The sequence below is a fragment of the Trachemys scripta genome, chromosome 10 (assembly GCF_013100865.1).
Source record: "Trachemys scripta elegans isolate TJP31775 chromosome 10, CAS_Tse_1.0, whole genome shotgun sequence".
Classification (NCBI taxonomy): domain Eukaryota; kingdom Metazoa; phylum Chordata; order Testudines; family Emydidae; genus Trachemys; species Trachemys scripta.
In genome coordinates this window covers 3,214,226-3,227,948 of record NC_048307.1, presented here as the reverse complement: position 1 = coordinate 3,227,948, position 13,723 = coordinate 3,214,226, and the positions used below count along the sequence as shown (strand labels likewise).

Genomic DNA, 13,723 nt, shown 5'->3' with positions numbered 1-13,723 from the left:
GGCACATCCCTGTGGGGCAGCGCTCACCGAGCACAGGCTCACGCTACAGAGGGAGGCCCAGAGAGGCTCTGCCGGGCAGCAGGAGGGCAGGCGGGGGCAGAGAAGATGTCCTGTCCCAGCTGCCAGCCGCCGTGAGAAAAGGCTTCCCTCAGCGCCAGCCATGAGGATCGCCCCTCGTCAAGCCGTGCGGAGGGAGCCCGGCCCGGTGCTGGGAGAACTGCCGGAGATGGAGATGGGCTGCAGAGCTACAGGCCGCAGGCAAAGGGGATTAAACCCGAAACGCCCTCAGCAGACGCTTGGCTGGCACGGAGCCTCCCGTCCCCCCGCAGTGAGCACGAGGCAGGGCCCTGCGGCTGCACCAGCCGGCGTTTGCCTGAGCGCTCTCCCAGGCAAGAGCGACCCGACTCTGACCCCGCTTAGCTTGTGCTCAGGGACCAGAGCCTGCGTCCCTTCAGACTCCTGCCAGCTCCCTCGGCAGGACACCACCTACCTGGGCTGCCGGGGCTGGGGATCGGTGCCTTTTTGGAAGTGGGTGTGGGCGGCCCAGGGACCTTCTGTGCTTGTGGGGTTAACACGGGCTTGGGAGAGACTGGCGGCTTGAAGGGCTTTTTGGGCTCCCCGCCCACAGCCTGCGGCACATGCTCCAGCCTGTCCCGCCTGTCGCCTGCGGCAGGGCCCTGCGGGGGTGTCTCCGCACCGCTCATCTCAGACGCCGGCCTCCGCTTGATGGTGCCGGTGCCGTTCTGGTAGACGGAGAGGGGGGCCGGCTCCAGCCCCTGCTCCTTGTCTTTGGACTTGGGCCGTCGCTTGACTGTGTCCGACTCGGTCAGGATGAACTTGACGCTGTCCTGCTGGCTCTGTTTGGCCCGGATCCTCCTCTTGAGTGTGGCGCTGGCCTCCACCTTGGCCAGGTCCCCGTGCCGGTGAGCAGGCGACAGCCCGTCCCCTGCCTCGCCCTTGGCCAGCCCCATCTGCCGGGGCCGCTGCTTGATGGTCAGGTTCCCATCCTCGGCGAAGGGGATGTTCTCGGCCGAGCTGTTCTGGGGGGAGCCCCCGTGCTCCGCCCGCAGCCGCTCCACCGGGCCGCCGTCCTTGCCCGTGTCCGACCTGATGCTGTCGGAGCGCTCCCTGCGGGCAGCCGCGATGAGGCCGGTCACGGGGCCGCTGATGGTCCTGCGCCGGTTCACCACCTCCCCGTCCAGGCCGATGGCGTCTTTGTGCTTCACAGTGGCCAGGACAGCGGCCACGCGGGAATGCTCCGGGCTGGCCAGGTGCATGGCGCCAGCAGGGTGCAGGTAGTAGCCTTCGGGTCCCTTCCCTCCTCCTCCTGGGTGAGGCTTCTGCAGGGCCAGCGCCCGGGCGCCCCCGCCAATAGAGGACATCTCCAGCATGGCGGCGATGCTCTTCACGCTGCCCGCGCTGCCTGTGTCCACGCTGCCCCCCACGTCGCTCGCGCGCCGCTGCTCCCGGTAACTCTCCTGCCCCTCCTCATCCTCCCCGCCGGGCACGTCCCCTTCCCCCTCCTTGCTGAAGTCGTCGGCCATATTGGTGCTGGAGATGGCAGAGCTGGAGCGCTTGGGGGGCGGCGGGGGCGGCCCCTTCTTCTTGGGCCTGACGGCGAAAGACTGGCTGCGGTTGACATTCTTGTCTCCGCCCGACTGCGCCCGCACCGAATGGCTCCTGCCCACCCGCCGCTGCACGGTGGCGTAGGGCCCGGCGTCCGGCACCAGCAGCTCATCTCGCTCCTGCTCGCTGTCGGACATGGCGTAGCGGTTCAGGCTGTGCGCGCGCTTCTTCGGCCTGCCCAGCTCCTCCTCTGCCTCCCCGCTCTGCGGCGGCAGGCACAGCACGGGCACCGAGACCGGCAGGACTGGAACTCCTTGTGCCACGGGGCCCGGTGGGTGCCCGACGAGGCTTTCGCCCTCCACGGGCTGCGGCATGACGTAGGCAAAGCCCCTGTGGGTGGGGGACTGAGGCAGGGACCGGGGCGACATGGGGCGGTCAGCCTGCTGGAGGAGCTGCGGCGTGGGCTTGACCTTGGCCGTGGCGTGGGGCACGATGAGCGTCTGGGGTGAGGACGGCCGCGGCTTGGTGGGCGTCTGCGGTGGGGTGAAGCGCCCTCCGGCCGGGGGGAATGACTGCCTGGGTTTGCCTGGCACCGGGGGCACGCTGGCTCTCTTGACGGTGTGCCCGTGCCGCATGGGCCTGACCTCCTTGGGCATGCTGGGGGGCCCCTCCTTCACCTCCTCCGTCAGGTACTCCTGGCTCTTGGACATGGCTGCGCTCGGCCCCTTGGGCCCGTCCCCCAACAGCTCCTGGGAGCTGCTTATGTGCTTGGCCCGGCCGCTCAGGCTGTTCTCATGCACGTGCCTAGAGGAGGGGCCCCGGTAGCCTGCTCCATCCCGGATATGTGCCACGTGGTTTGCCTGCTTCTCCTGGCCCTCGGGTGCCTCGCCTGTGCCCGTGAGGGCCACCTGCAGTTCGTTGCTCAGCTCGCTGTCCTGGAAGGTGGTCATCTTGGGAGACTGGCACTCAGCGTTCTCCTGCTGGGGGGACTCGATGGCCAGCACGTCCAGAGACTGGGGCGCTTTCTTCTTCAGGGTCCCCGACTCGTACTTGACGTACTCGGCCTTCTGGATTTCTGCCAGCTTCTTCACCGCCAGCATCAGCTTCTTCTGGTGGCCTGGAAGGGGGGGAGGACACATGGCACAAGGGGGCATTAATCAATGGGGAGCGACTCATCCCACCAGCAAACCCACAGGGCCCGGTGCTGGCCCGTGGATAGTGATGCTCGTTCCTCCGGGACGGCTGTCTCGGCCCAACCCAGCCATGCCCACACCCTGAGCGAGCGCTCGTCTCCCACAGAGCATCTGGGGGGGGCCTTGGCAGCTTAACCAGGGCTGTGTATTTCAGGGTGTTTTAACTAAAAGGAGACTGCCAGGTTAGAGACACATAGTGGGCCCCTGACTGGTGTCAGCCGAGTTCTCTGGAGTTCCACTGGTGACATGAAAGCAGATTTGACCCAGGTGGCCTCCGATGAAGGACTCCTTAGATCATTAAACCAGAAATGATTTCACAGGAACCTAGGGACTGCCGCAGTAGATCAGACCCATGGTCCATCTCCCCCAGTATCCTGTGTCTAGCTGGTTCAGAGCGAGGTGCAGGGACCCCCGCAGGAGTGGATGTGGGAGAACCTGCCCCCCATACTAGGTCTCATCCTGGTCTCTAACAGGCGGCGTTTGGCTAAAGCCCTGAAGCAGGAGGTTTAATGTCCCTGCCAACAGCTAAGTTAGCATTGGCTACCCCAGCTCCGGCTCTTCCTGTTCTGCACAGACATGCCCGTCCCTTCGGGGTCTCGCCCTTCCCCTTTCCAGCCCTGAGGCACAGCCCCGCTCTGCTGCAGGGAGGGGCTCTCAAGGGGCCTCAGGGAGTTAGGCACATCAGGCCTACTGATTTAGGCCTGCGCGCAGGGCCGGCTCCAGGGTTTTGGCCGCTCCAAGCAGCCAAAAAAAAAAAAAAAAAAAAGCCGCGACCGCGATCTGCCGCGGCAATTCGGCGGGAGGTCCTTTGCTCCCAGCGGGAGTGAGGGACCATCCGCCAAATTGCCGCCGAATAGCTGGACGTGCCGCCCCTCTCCGGAGCGGCCGCCCCAAGCACCTGCTTGACAAGCTGGTGCCTGGAGCCGGCCCTGCCTGCACGCCCAACTCCTTTAAAGTCCTTTGACAATCTTTCCCTCCCAGCAGCCCGTTTCCGTCAGCACAGCGCAGGGGTTCTCCTGGAAGCCAGGCTGCCCCCTTAGGTCCTGCAACAGCTGGTTCCCAAAGACCCCAACCCCGGGGCTGGATTTGAGCCAACACTTCCAGCCCTTTAACCATTGTGTTTGTTTCCCGGCTGCGTGGGGACTATTCCTGCTGGGAATCACGGCGCAGCACCCAGCGGCTAGGCAGGGGGAGATCTGGGGTGAAGCAACAACCCCCTAACTGAAGCAACTGGCGGTTCTGGTGAGCAGGAAGGCAGCCAACCATGAGGGCCCTTGACAGGAGAATCTCTCCCAGCAGAGGGGAGGCTGATGGGTTTTCTAGCTCCCATCTGAGCTTACAGAGCCGCCATTAGCTGGCTTCTCAATCTCCGGGAGCTATACACGCCCGCTATCTCCAGGCATTGCTCCTTTACATGCTCCAAGCGCCGTTATGAACCCTGATCTCTCCTCCCCCGCAAATCCACCTTGGCTGCCTTGCTCAGTTTGGTTGTTCTTGGCCTCGGCCGTCCCGTCGCCACGCGGGTGCAAAGCGTAGCGATCCGCCCAGAGCTGGCCAGGACCAGAGACCGCGCTCACTATAGACGACATCGCTACCTTACTTCCTAAACCTGACGTTACTTGCATGAATATGTCAAAAACCCAGAGACTGACTCGGGGACTTAACCCGCCACCAATTTCCACTAACAACCAACTGCACGTGCTCTCTGCACTGGTGGCTTTAATGTCACCTTTAATGTTAGAGAATCCACCACTTCCCTTGGGAGTTTGCTCCACTGCTTAATCTCCCTCACTGCCTTATTTCTAATGGGAATTTGCCTGGCTTCCAGCACTGGTTCTTGCTCTGCCAAATTGAAGGCCCTTTAGCAGCCGGTATATTGTCACTGAGCTGACACTCTAACCAAATCACCTCTTGACCGTCCTGTTGTAAGCTACAGATAGAGCTCTCTGAGTCTCTCGCTGCCCGCCATTCTCTCCACCCCACCAATCCGTTTTGTGGCTTTTTTCGGCCGCCTCACCAATTGGTCAACATCCTTTTTAAATTGGGGACGCCCGACCTGGGCTCAGCATGCCAAGATCGGTCGCACCAATGCTGCACACGGGGGTAAAATCACCTCCCTGCTCCCGTGTTTCTCTAGTCAAGCGTCCCACCCGCCCGTCTGGCCACGGCATCGCACTGGGAGCTCGCATGGTGTGGCTGGTGCGTTATCTAGGAGCCAGCAGTGTACGATCTGGGGCTTGTCTACAAGGGAAATTGACTCGCATTGCGATAGCGGTGTAAATACACAGCTACACAGCTCTCGGCCAAGTTCCCCTGGGTGCAACTGGGCTGACTTCAATGGGATTGTGCCCAAGCTGCACTGGGATGTCGGCCAAGTCGACAGGGTGCGTGTGGTAACCAAGATACAAGAGCATCTGTCTGCTTTCCTCCCTCTACAGCAAGGGCCCCATTCTCCAGGTCCCCTGGAGGCACAGCACACATGCTGCGATAGCATCACCATCCCAGGTCTTCACTGGGCATTCGTGTTCCGACCGGGCACCTCTCGCTGACGCGGGCACCTGGGGCAGGGAAGGAATCAGTCACCGCATGCAGAAACGTCAGGCTGCAAAAGTAACCACAACGGGAGCGGTGAGTCCTGCATGTCACGGCAGCTGCAGGCGGCTCCTGATTCACGGCACCGGGAGCAGTGAAGTCCAGGCACCGGCTCATGGCACACAAGACCCGCAGGAGGTCGGGAGGATGCCAGAGCTAGGGAACGTCCTTACATGGCCAAGCGGGAAGGTGCTGCGAGCCCTGCAGCTGCTCTAATAGACAGCCTGGCCCTGCTTTGGACGCTGCAGGCTTTGGGTGTGAAGCAAGGTACGGCACACCAGGGGTTAACAGAGCACAGCACAGGGTGGGAGAGGCGAGGCCTAGGTGCACCCCAGGGTGCCACAGCATCCTCTGAGCCTAGCTTCTGGTATGAGAATCCCCTCCCCACCTCGGGGAGCCCTTCCATTCCAGTGCCCATGCCCAGGCCCGCATTACCCAGCTTCGTGATCCCGATCTCCTGCAGATCCTCCCACGTGATGTCCGTGATGAAGTCGATGTTCTCGTAGCCGTTCTCCACCAGGACTTTGTAGTACTGGGCCAGGCCGATCATGGAGAGCCAGAGAGCCAGATTGGCCTACAGGGGGCAGGAGGCAAAGGGAGAACGGTGCTTTGGCCCGGACCCGACACCATTTAAAGGGACAGCGTGGGGGTAATACCTATGCCACGACCTGGCATTAACGCCTTCCCTTCCCCCGAGGTTACTGCAGCTGAGAGCTTTATAATCTAGCCAATGACGTTCCTGCCCCTGGGGCCCGAGTCTCCTGTGCCTCTGTGTGCACCAGCACCACATGCCAGCGTTCAGGTCTGTGCACCCGCCTTGCCTGGCTGGGAACCGCGCCCCAGGTGCCAGGCAGCGAATCGGGTCCCACTAGCTCAGCCTCGCGGCAGGACGCTGCCCGGGCTCTGTTCTCCAGCACGGTATTCAGTCTAGTTCCGGGCTCCCACCCCTTCCCATGGGAGAGGACTGCACCACGAGGGGGTTTCCTCAGACTCTGTCTAAATTCACTCTCTGCTCCTAGTTCCAGCCTCCTTGTCCATCTCCCTGCCCCCTCGCTTGGAGATGGCTTAGCCCCGGGGTTCCCCCTCCCTTGGCATCCCGATCAACCCAGCGCCCCGGAGCCATGTCCCCTGCATTTCTCGGGGTCCCCTCCAGGACAGGGCACCCAGACCTGTGCTCAGAGCTCGGGGAGATCCAGGCAAAGCTCCTCTCTTGGGTGGACAGCATTCACTGCTCTCTGGGAGAGGACTGGAACCTCTGAATGTGCCGGGAGAGGACCCTTCCACGCTGCACCGGGACGCTGTCCCAAACAAAACAGGCTGCAACACGGGGACCAAACCCACATGGCAAGGAGACGGGGTCCAGGCCTCACCTATCTCCAGCAGTTAAAGAGCCACAGGCCATCCCCGGGTGGGAGAGCGAGGTAGGTACACCCCGGGGTGGTTAGCCCGGCGACCCCATGCCCCATAGGGAAACCTGCCAACAGGGCAAAGCTGACAGGCAGGGAGCGTTCCGGGGGAGCCGTACCGGCTTGTACTCCGGAAGCCACTCGGGGATGTTCAGGCTGTTGATCTCCGAGGTGATCTTCTTCCTGTGTCCGGGTTTCGTCACGCCAATGGCGGTGAGGTCCTAGGGCACAGACAGACACCGTCACCTTCCGCGCACAAGCAGGGCCTAGCCGCACGGCGCTGGCAGCCCCCGCAGAAGAGCGCAGGCCGTCAGCCGCCGCAGGCCACCTCTCCGCTACAAGGGGCGTGGGAGCAGGCTCGGAAGGGTGAGGTTTTTATCGGCAAATGGCGATTTCGCTGTACACCCAAACCCACAACAATCCTTCCAGGGACCCCCACGGAGAGCAGCAGGCAGGAGAAGTGAGAACAAGGCAGGTTGAGAACTCGTTAGAGCGCGAGGCTAATGACTTTGTGCATGTGGACATGCGACGTGTTGGCGTTTTAACAGTTACAAAGTTTAACTTTTTGGGTCTCAACAGCTATCGTCATTCAATAATTATGGTCAGAGCCCCTCCCCCATTGCCTGACCTCCACACATACACCCCCGATAATTCCCCCCAACTTAAAATCGATGCAAATGAAAAAATGCTTCACAATAAACATTGATCTTCTCCGTGGAGATGAGAAACCAATCCAAACGGCATTCTCCTAGTGGGAAGGAAGGCTCTGGCTTGGCAAAGCCAAGGGCACGCTCTGCAGGGCAGAGATTGTGTGTGTGTGTGTGTGTGTGCGCGCACACCACACCCAGAGCAGAGGGGCCCCACCCACAAGAGGCCGTTGGATGCTACCACACTGCTAGGAGTGAACGAATTCGGTCCCGTGGCATTCCCCCAACACCACACACAGGTGGACTCCGGCTGGAAGGGCAGAGCTCAGCTCAGCCGTCCTTTGGAGCCAGACACCCAGCGTCAGCCTCTCTAAAGCGGCTCTAGATCCGGAGACCAGGGGAGGAGGGCTAGCTCCCTCGCCCCCGTGTTCTCAGGGCAGGCTGAGGGGTCCCCGCCCAGTCACCCTGCCGGGATCATGCCCCAGGTTCTGGCGAGAATGGGGAAACGCCCCCAGAGCTGCGGCCGGAGCAGCCCTGCGACGTGCCATCCCACATCGCCAGGCCGCTAGGGGAGTGCGGCAGGGCTGGGAGCCTCAGGACGGAGCTTGGACCCAGCCGCTCAGAGCTGTCCTCGGGACCAGTCCCAGCCCACCCGCCAGCAGCTCACGGGCGCGCCAGTCCGGCGCCCGGCAGCTTGGGACAAGCCCTTCTGGGTGCTGCTCCGAGCTCAATGAGACGCTGCTGGCCTGCGATCAACCACAGTGTGAGCTGTGGGGACTCAGCGCCCCGGAGAGGCCCGGAGTGTCCCCTGTGAGAGCGCCCAGCGCCCGTGGACTCTGTGTCCACCCAGCCCCAGGGCTCGCTGGGCGCTGGTAATGATCCTGCAGCACGCGACACCAGGGGGTGGGGCCAGGGCACCAGCCCCCCATGCAGAGCCGCCCTTGGCCCCTCCCGGCACTCCACACACACCAGCCCCCCACCCGGCCACAGGCGTGTGCCGAGGGGGGAGGGGGAGAGACATGGGCCTGTCCCAGCAGCTCTGGGGGGCTAAGCGCCGAACTGGGGATCTGAACTCGTCTGCAAAGATGGGAGCTCAGCCTGGATTTGCCCATGAGCGCCGCACCCGCCCCATGCCCAGCACGGCTCCCAGTCCCCCTTCCCCCCGCACCACTCAGCTGGGTCTGGAACGATCCCCTTTCCCTTTTACTGTCTAGAAGGCCGGGAGCCAGCAAAGCTGGGCGTCCCACCCCACGTCGCAGAGCCTCCCAGCCCAGCCTGCAGCCCCTCCTCCGCCCTTCACCTAAGGGATCTATGCTCTCTCTGGACCCGACCCCGTGCCACTGCAAGGAGAGCTCAGTGGGGGGCCCCTCGCCCTTCAGCGCCCCCCCGGCCTCACCTCTGGCGTCATCCGGCTGATGGTGGGGATGTCGTACCCGGCGTTGATGAAGTTGGCCGCGTACAGTTGCAGCTGGAACTTACAAAGCCACTGGTACACGGCCTCGGAGCTCTGGGGGCGAGGCAGAACGGGGGGTCACTGGCACTGCCCAGCCAGACGGCAGCATGCGCAGGCAGTGCCAACCCAGCCGGCACCCAGCCAATCCTCGTACACCACCCACCACCCCATGGCTGCCCCCCTAGATCCAGCAGTTGGGGGAGAGGGAGCTGCAGTCAGGCACAGCCCAGAGGCTCCCGGCTGTAATCCCCGTGGGTAGGAGAGGCGAGAGCCCAGCCACCTGCAGGATTTAGCAGGGAAAGAACCTCCAGGCTGAGTCTGTGACAGGTGCCTGACCCCAGCTTCTCCCCTGGGCTGCAGCCCTTTGTATGGAAGAGGGGCAGGAGCCTGGGGAACTCCCTGGGACATGAAGGAGCCTGTAGGAGAATTGCTAGATGATCCCCTTCTGCCCTGGGGCCTCACAGCAAGAGGCAGGCGAGTCATTCACCCCGTCACCAGCCCCAAGAATCACTCCAGCAGGGAGACAGACCGAGCAGCATTTCCTCCCCCTCCCTCAGCCCAGCACGGCGAGGCCCTTCGGAACCCCGCAATTCCCCAGCGCGCCCCAGGTCCCTGCCCGCCCCTGCGCTCTCTGCACCCCGTCGCGCCAGGCTCCTCGCAGCTGGCAGCGCCCCGCCGCCCCGGGAAGCTGTGAAGTGAAGGTGGCAGCACAATGAGGGAAGCTGTCTGAGGTGCTCAGCCAACGTGCGACTCTCGCCCCGGGCGCCGGAACGGTGGTTCCGGGGAGGGGACCCCGCCGTGCCGCTGCCGAGATGTGACGGCTGAGCCGAGGGCTGCAGACAACGCAGTCAGCACATGGCATCCCCCTGCCCTGCGCAGAGCCAGCCCCGACCCCCACCTGCACTCCCGCACTGAGAGCCGCTCGCAGGGCCCACTTCCTCTCCAGAGCCCCCCTCGCCGTGAGCAATGGGTCAAACGGCCCCCCCTCCCTGCAACACCAGAACCTCTGGAGCTGCCAAAGGGGCAGATGTAGGGATTGGGGGGCAGAACTGCTGAGCTGGGGGAAGGGCAGCTGTGGGGCTGGGCACATAACGAATTAGGATGTGGGGCTGGGGAGAAGCTGGGAGCTCTGCACCCCCAGGCGGCGATTGATAAAGGTCTGTGTGATTTGATCTGGAGTTGGGCTCCCCAGCGAGAGTCCATATCCTGGCATTCGACACACTCCTGACCTCAGTGGGGTGACCTGTGCGGGGCAGCGTGCCACATTGGGACAGGGGAGCCACTGCCATTAATAATAAATAGCTCCAAGGTGAGAGTCGACGATAAGCCACTCTCCTGTGACACCCGAACAGCATCTAGACCTGCCCACTGGGCGGCCACCGAACCGCATGTGAACTCAGGTGGGGAGAGTGCAACAGGAGCGGCCCATGGGACCTCACTAGCTCCCGCTGCACTGTTCCCCAGCTGAGGCCACGGTCCTGGGCATGGGCCGCTGCAGAGAGAGGACCCTGCTTCCAGGAAAAAGGAGGAGGTGAACGCCGGGCAAGTACAGGTCCTGCCTCGGAAAATTAAGCCGGGGGAGAATCCCAGGGGGCAGAACTCCCTCAACGCGGCGCCCCCTGCAGGCACATCCGCTGTGCCCCGGGCCAGCTCGCCTCTTCCACAAAGCAAGTGGCCCATCCTGTGCGGGGAAGGTTTTTCCTCACCTGGCCATCTGAGAGCCCACCCCGGAGCCCCAGCGGGCAGATCGCCGGCTGCCTGGTCCTGACTCATTGGCTAGGAGTCTCCCGGATTGGCTGGGAGTCTCCCAGAATTGGCATCGATCTCCCGGTGACTATTGAAAGCCATCCGGGAGATCTTAATAGGCCACTAAAAGTCCGGTCGGTGGTGCAGTGGGGCTAAGGCAGGCTCCCTACCTGCCCTGGCTCTGCGCGGCTCCCGGAAGCAACCGGCAAGTCTGGTAGGCGCAGGGGCAGCCAGGGGGTCTCTGCGCACTGCCCCCGCCCTGAGCACCGACTCTACAGCTCCTATTGGCCGGGAACCGCAGCCAATGGGAGCTGCGGGGGAGGCACCTGCAGGCAGGGGCAGGGCACAGAGCCACCTGGCCACCTCTGAGCCTAGGAGCCGGACATGCCAGTTGCTTCTGGGAGCCGCCCAAGGTAAGTGCCGCCCGGAGCCTGCACCCCCCGCTCCTCCTGTCCCAGCCTGGTGAAAGTGAGTGTGGGTGGGGGAGAGCAAGCGACGGAGGGAGGGGGGATGGAGTGAGCAGGGGCGGGGCCCGGAGAAGAGGCAGGCAGGAGTGGGGCAAGGGTGTTCAGGTTTGGGCGATTAGAAAGTTGGCCACCCTACGCAGGCGGCGGACAGAGCGAGCGCATCAGAGCCTGACTCGGAGGGCAGGAGGCAGCTCTCTCTGCCACTCGCCGGAAAAGGGAGTGATCGCTAAAATCGAGCAGCATGTGAGCCAGGACAAGCCGGCCAGGGCCGGGGCGCGCTGGGCTGTGACACTGGCCTGCCAGTCCCTTCCCTCGCACCGAGCGAGCCTGGCAGATGGGGGCTGCCTCGTGTTAAAGGCCCGTTCCCCCTTCCGGCTGGATTCAATCAGCTGCCAGGTGGGCTCCCACCTTCTTACCTTCCCTTCTGACATTGGCTCTATCTTCTTCAGCTGCTGCTCGGCGGGTGGCTGCCCGGCGTAGGGCGTGCTGGCCAGGCTCTGAGTGCGAGACGAACCTGTTGCAAAGCAGGCAAAGGGAACGGTCAGAGCAGCTGGGAACGCTGCACTGGCAGGCCCTGCAGAGGCCTCGCAGGATGTAGACATTAAAGACCCCACGGCACTTCTGTCTGGGGTGTCAGCCTGGGGGTCCTGGCCCCAGGACAGTACGGGAGACCCAATTCCCCAGTAGGTCCAACTGGATGAGGAACACTCTCTCGCTTGTCCTAAATTGTTGTGCGGCGTGGCTGCCAAGCTCCTCCCCAGTGGTGGCTGCATTTCAGCAATGGGCGCCTTTCCTGTAGAACCCATTCATGTCTGTGGGGTGCTTGGGAATCCTCCCATAAATGGGGAGATCTGGAGTCAGAGCAGAATGCGGCATTTCCGTTTCCTCCCACCCTCCTCTGAACTTCGTGAGGGATGTCTGCATGCACGCTGGGGCTGTCCCCCTTAAGGGTTCTCGGGCTCGCTTCCTGCCACTGGGGCGCTGGCATTCCTAGCCCCTTGGGCTGCCACGGAGCAGCCGTTTGTAGCCTTTGGGCTTTCAGTGAGGCAGCCATCAGCACTCAAGTGGAACAGAGGCAAGATGGCCATCAGCACGACGCGGTCTGGAGCACCCATGCCATATCCTAGGGCAGCGATGCTCAGACCTCGGGGGGCAGGAGCCAAATTAGCCACCAACATTCCCAAGAGAGCCTCAGTCGTGTGAATTCAGTGTTTCACTTCCTCCAGTGCTACAGATTCCCACAGAAAATGACTGCCCAAGCATCATTATTTTATCCACTACAATTGGGTAATAACACAGTAAAAGCCTCCTGATTGAATTATTAACCAATCACACAGTGGTGTAACATCACGGGCCACTTGCCTCAGTCTGAGTTTCACTGTCCTAGGCCATGTCAGGACAAGACATGAACCTGACAAGAGCCAGGGTGCCGGCCTGCCACGGGTGCAGTGCACCCGCCCTCCGCCCTGGGGAGAGCCGCGTATCAGACCCTAGAACGGCCCCGGGTCCCTGGGTCTGACGCCCTGAGGAGAGCCACGTATCAGACCCTAGAACGGCCCCGGGTCCCTGGGTCTGACGCCCTGGGGAGAGCCGCGTATCAGACCCTAGAACGGCCCCGGGGCCCTGGGTCTGATGCCCTGGGGAGAGCCGCGTATCAGACCCTAGAACGGCCCCGGGGCCCTGGGTCTGACGCTGCTTTTTGGGCACTGGCCCTGGACCAGAGCGCACGCAAAGGCCAGGACGTTCCGACCAGAAACTGGCCCTTCTCCAGCCCCGTTACCACGGCGGTGCCCTGCTGGGGGGCTCTGCTCAGCACCCCCAGCCTAGCTCTTTCCTCAGGTTCGGGGAGCTCCAGGTCCAGAGGAGGGAGCGGCTCTGACCCACAGGGATTACGGCATTCGGTTTAGGGCTGCTCTCCCCTCCCTCTCCGAGCCAGCAGCCAGCCGTGGGAGCTCCCGGGGCCCGGCTGAGAACTCCCACCGCTCGTTCTAGCAGTGCCGTGGGGCGACAGCCAGGGCAGGGGAGGGAACCCGAAGGGTTTAGTGACGGGCGCGACCTGCCGGCTCAGCCGAGTTCCCAGCCCCCGGGGAACCTGCAGCCCAAGTTAAGCACTTTGCAATCGGGCTGGTAAAATGGCTGGATGCTTCCAGCATGGAGGTGAGCAGCAACCCCCACCCCTCACACACACCCCCACACCACACACACACACACACACACACCAACCACCACCACCCCAACTATACACACGCACACACCATATGCACCACTCCCAACCACACACATACCCCAACCCTCCCACCCACACCAATTGTATACACACGCACACACCATACACACATACCCCAACCACACACCCAACCCCCCCCACCCCAACCCCCCCATCCACACCAATCGTATACACACACACCACCATGCCACACACATACCAATCACACACACACCAATCAATCACACGCACTCCCCAACCCCCCCTCACACACATGCACCCCCATCCCCGCACACCCCTCCACACACATACACCAACCATACACACACACCACATACCCCAGCCCCCCCATACACACACATACCCCAACCACCACGGCACACAGCCACCAATCACACGCACATGCACACCCCAACCACGCACACCTACAACCCCCCCCACGCACAC

General features: G+C 62.8%; 1 protein-coding gene across 2 annotated transcripts in view; it reads right to left on the bottom strand.

Moving 5' to 3' along the window:
* Positions 1-13,723, bottom strand: part of CASKIN1 (CASK interacting protein 1) — a 35,965-nt gene that overhangs the window by 10,918 nt on the left and 11,324 nt on the right. For both annotated transcript variants that reach the window (XM_034783281.1, XM_034783282.1), the window contains 5 exons: positions 11,487-11,584; positions 8,801-8,911; positions 6,877-6,978; positions 5,787-5,925; positions 491-2,683 (listed from right to left, as the gene is read on the bottom strand). In XM_034783281.1, the coding sequence (XP_034639172.1) occupies positions 491-2,683; positions 5,787-5,925; positions 6,877-6,978; positions 8,801-8,911; positions 11,487-11,584 (2,643 nt within the window). The remainder of the gene's footprint in view (positions 1-490; positions 2,684-5,786; positions 5,926-6,876; positions 6,979-8,800; positions 8,912-11,486; positions 11,585-13,723) is intronic.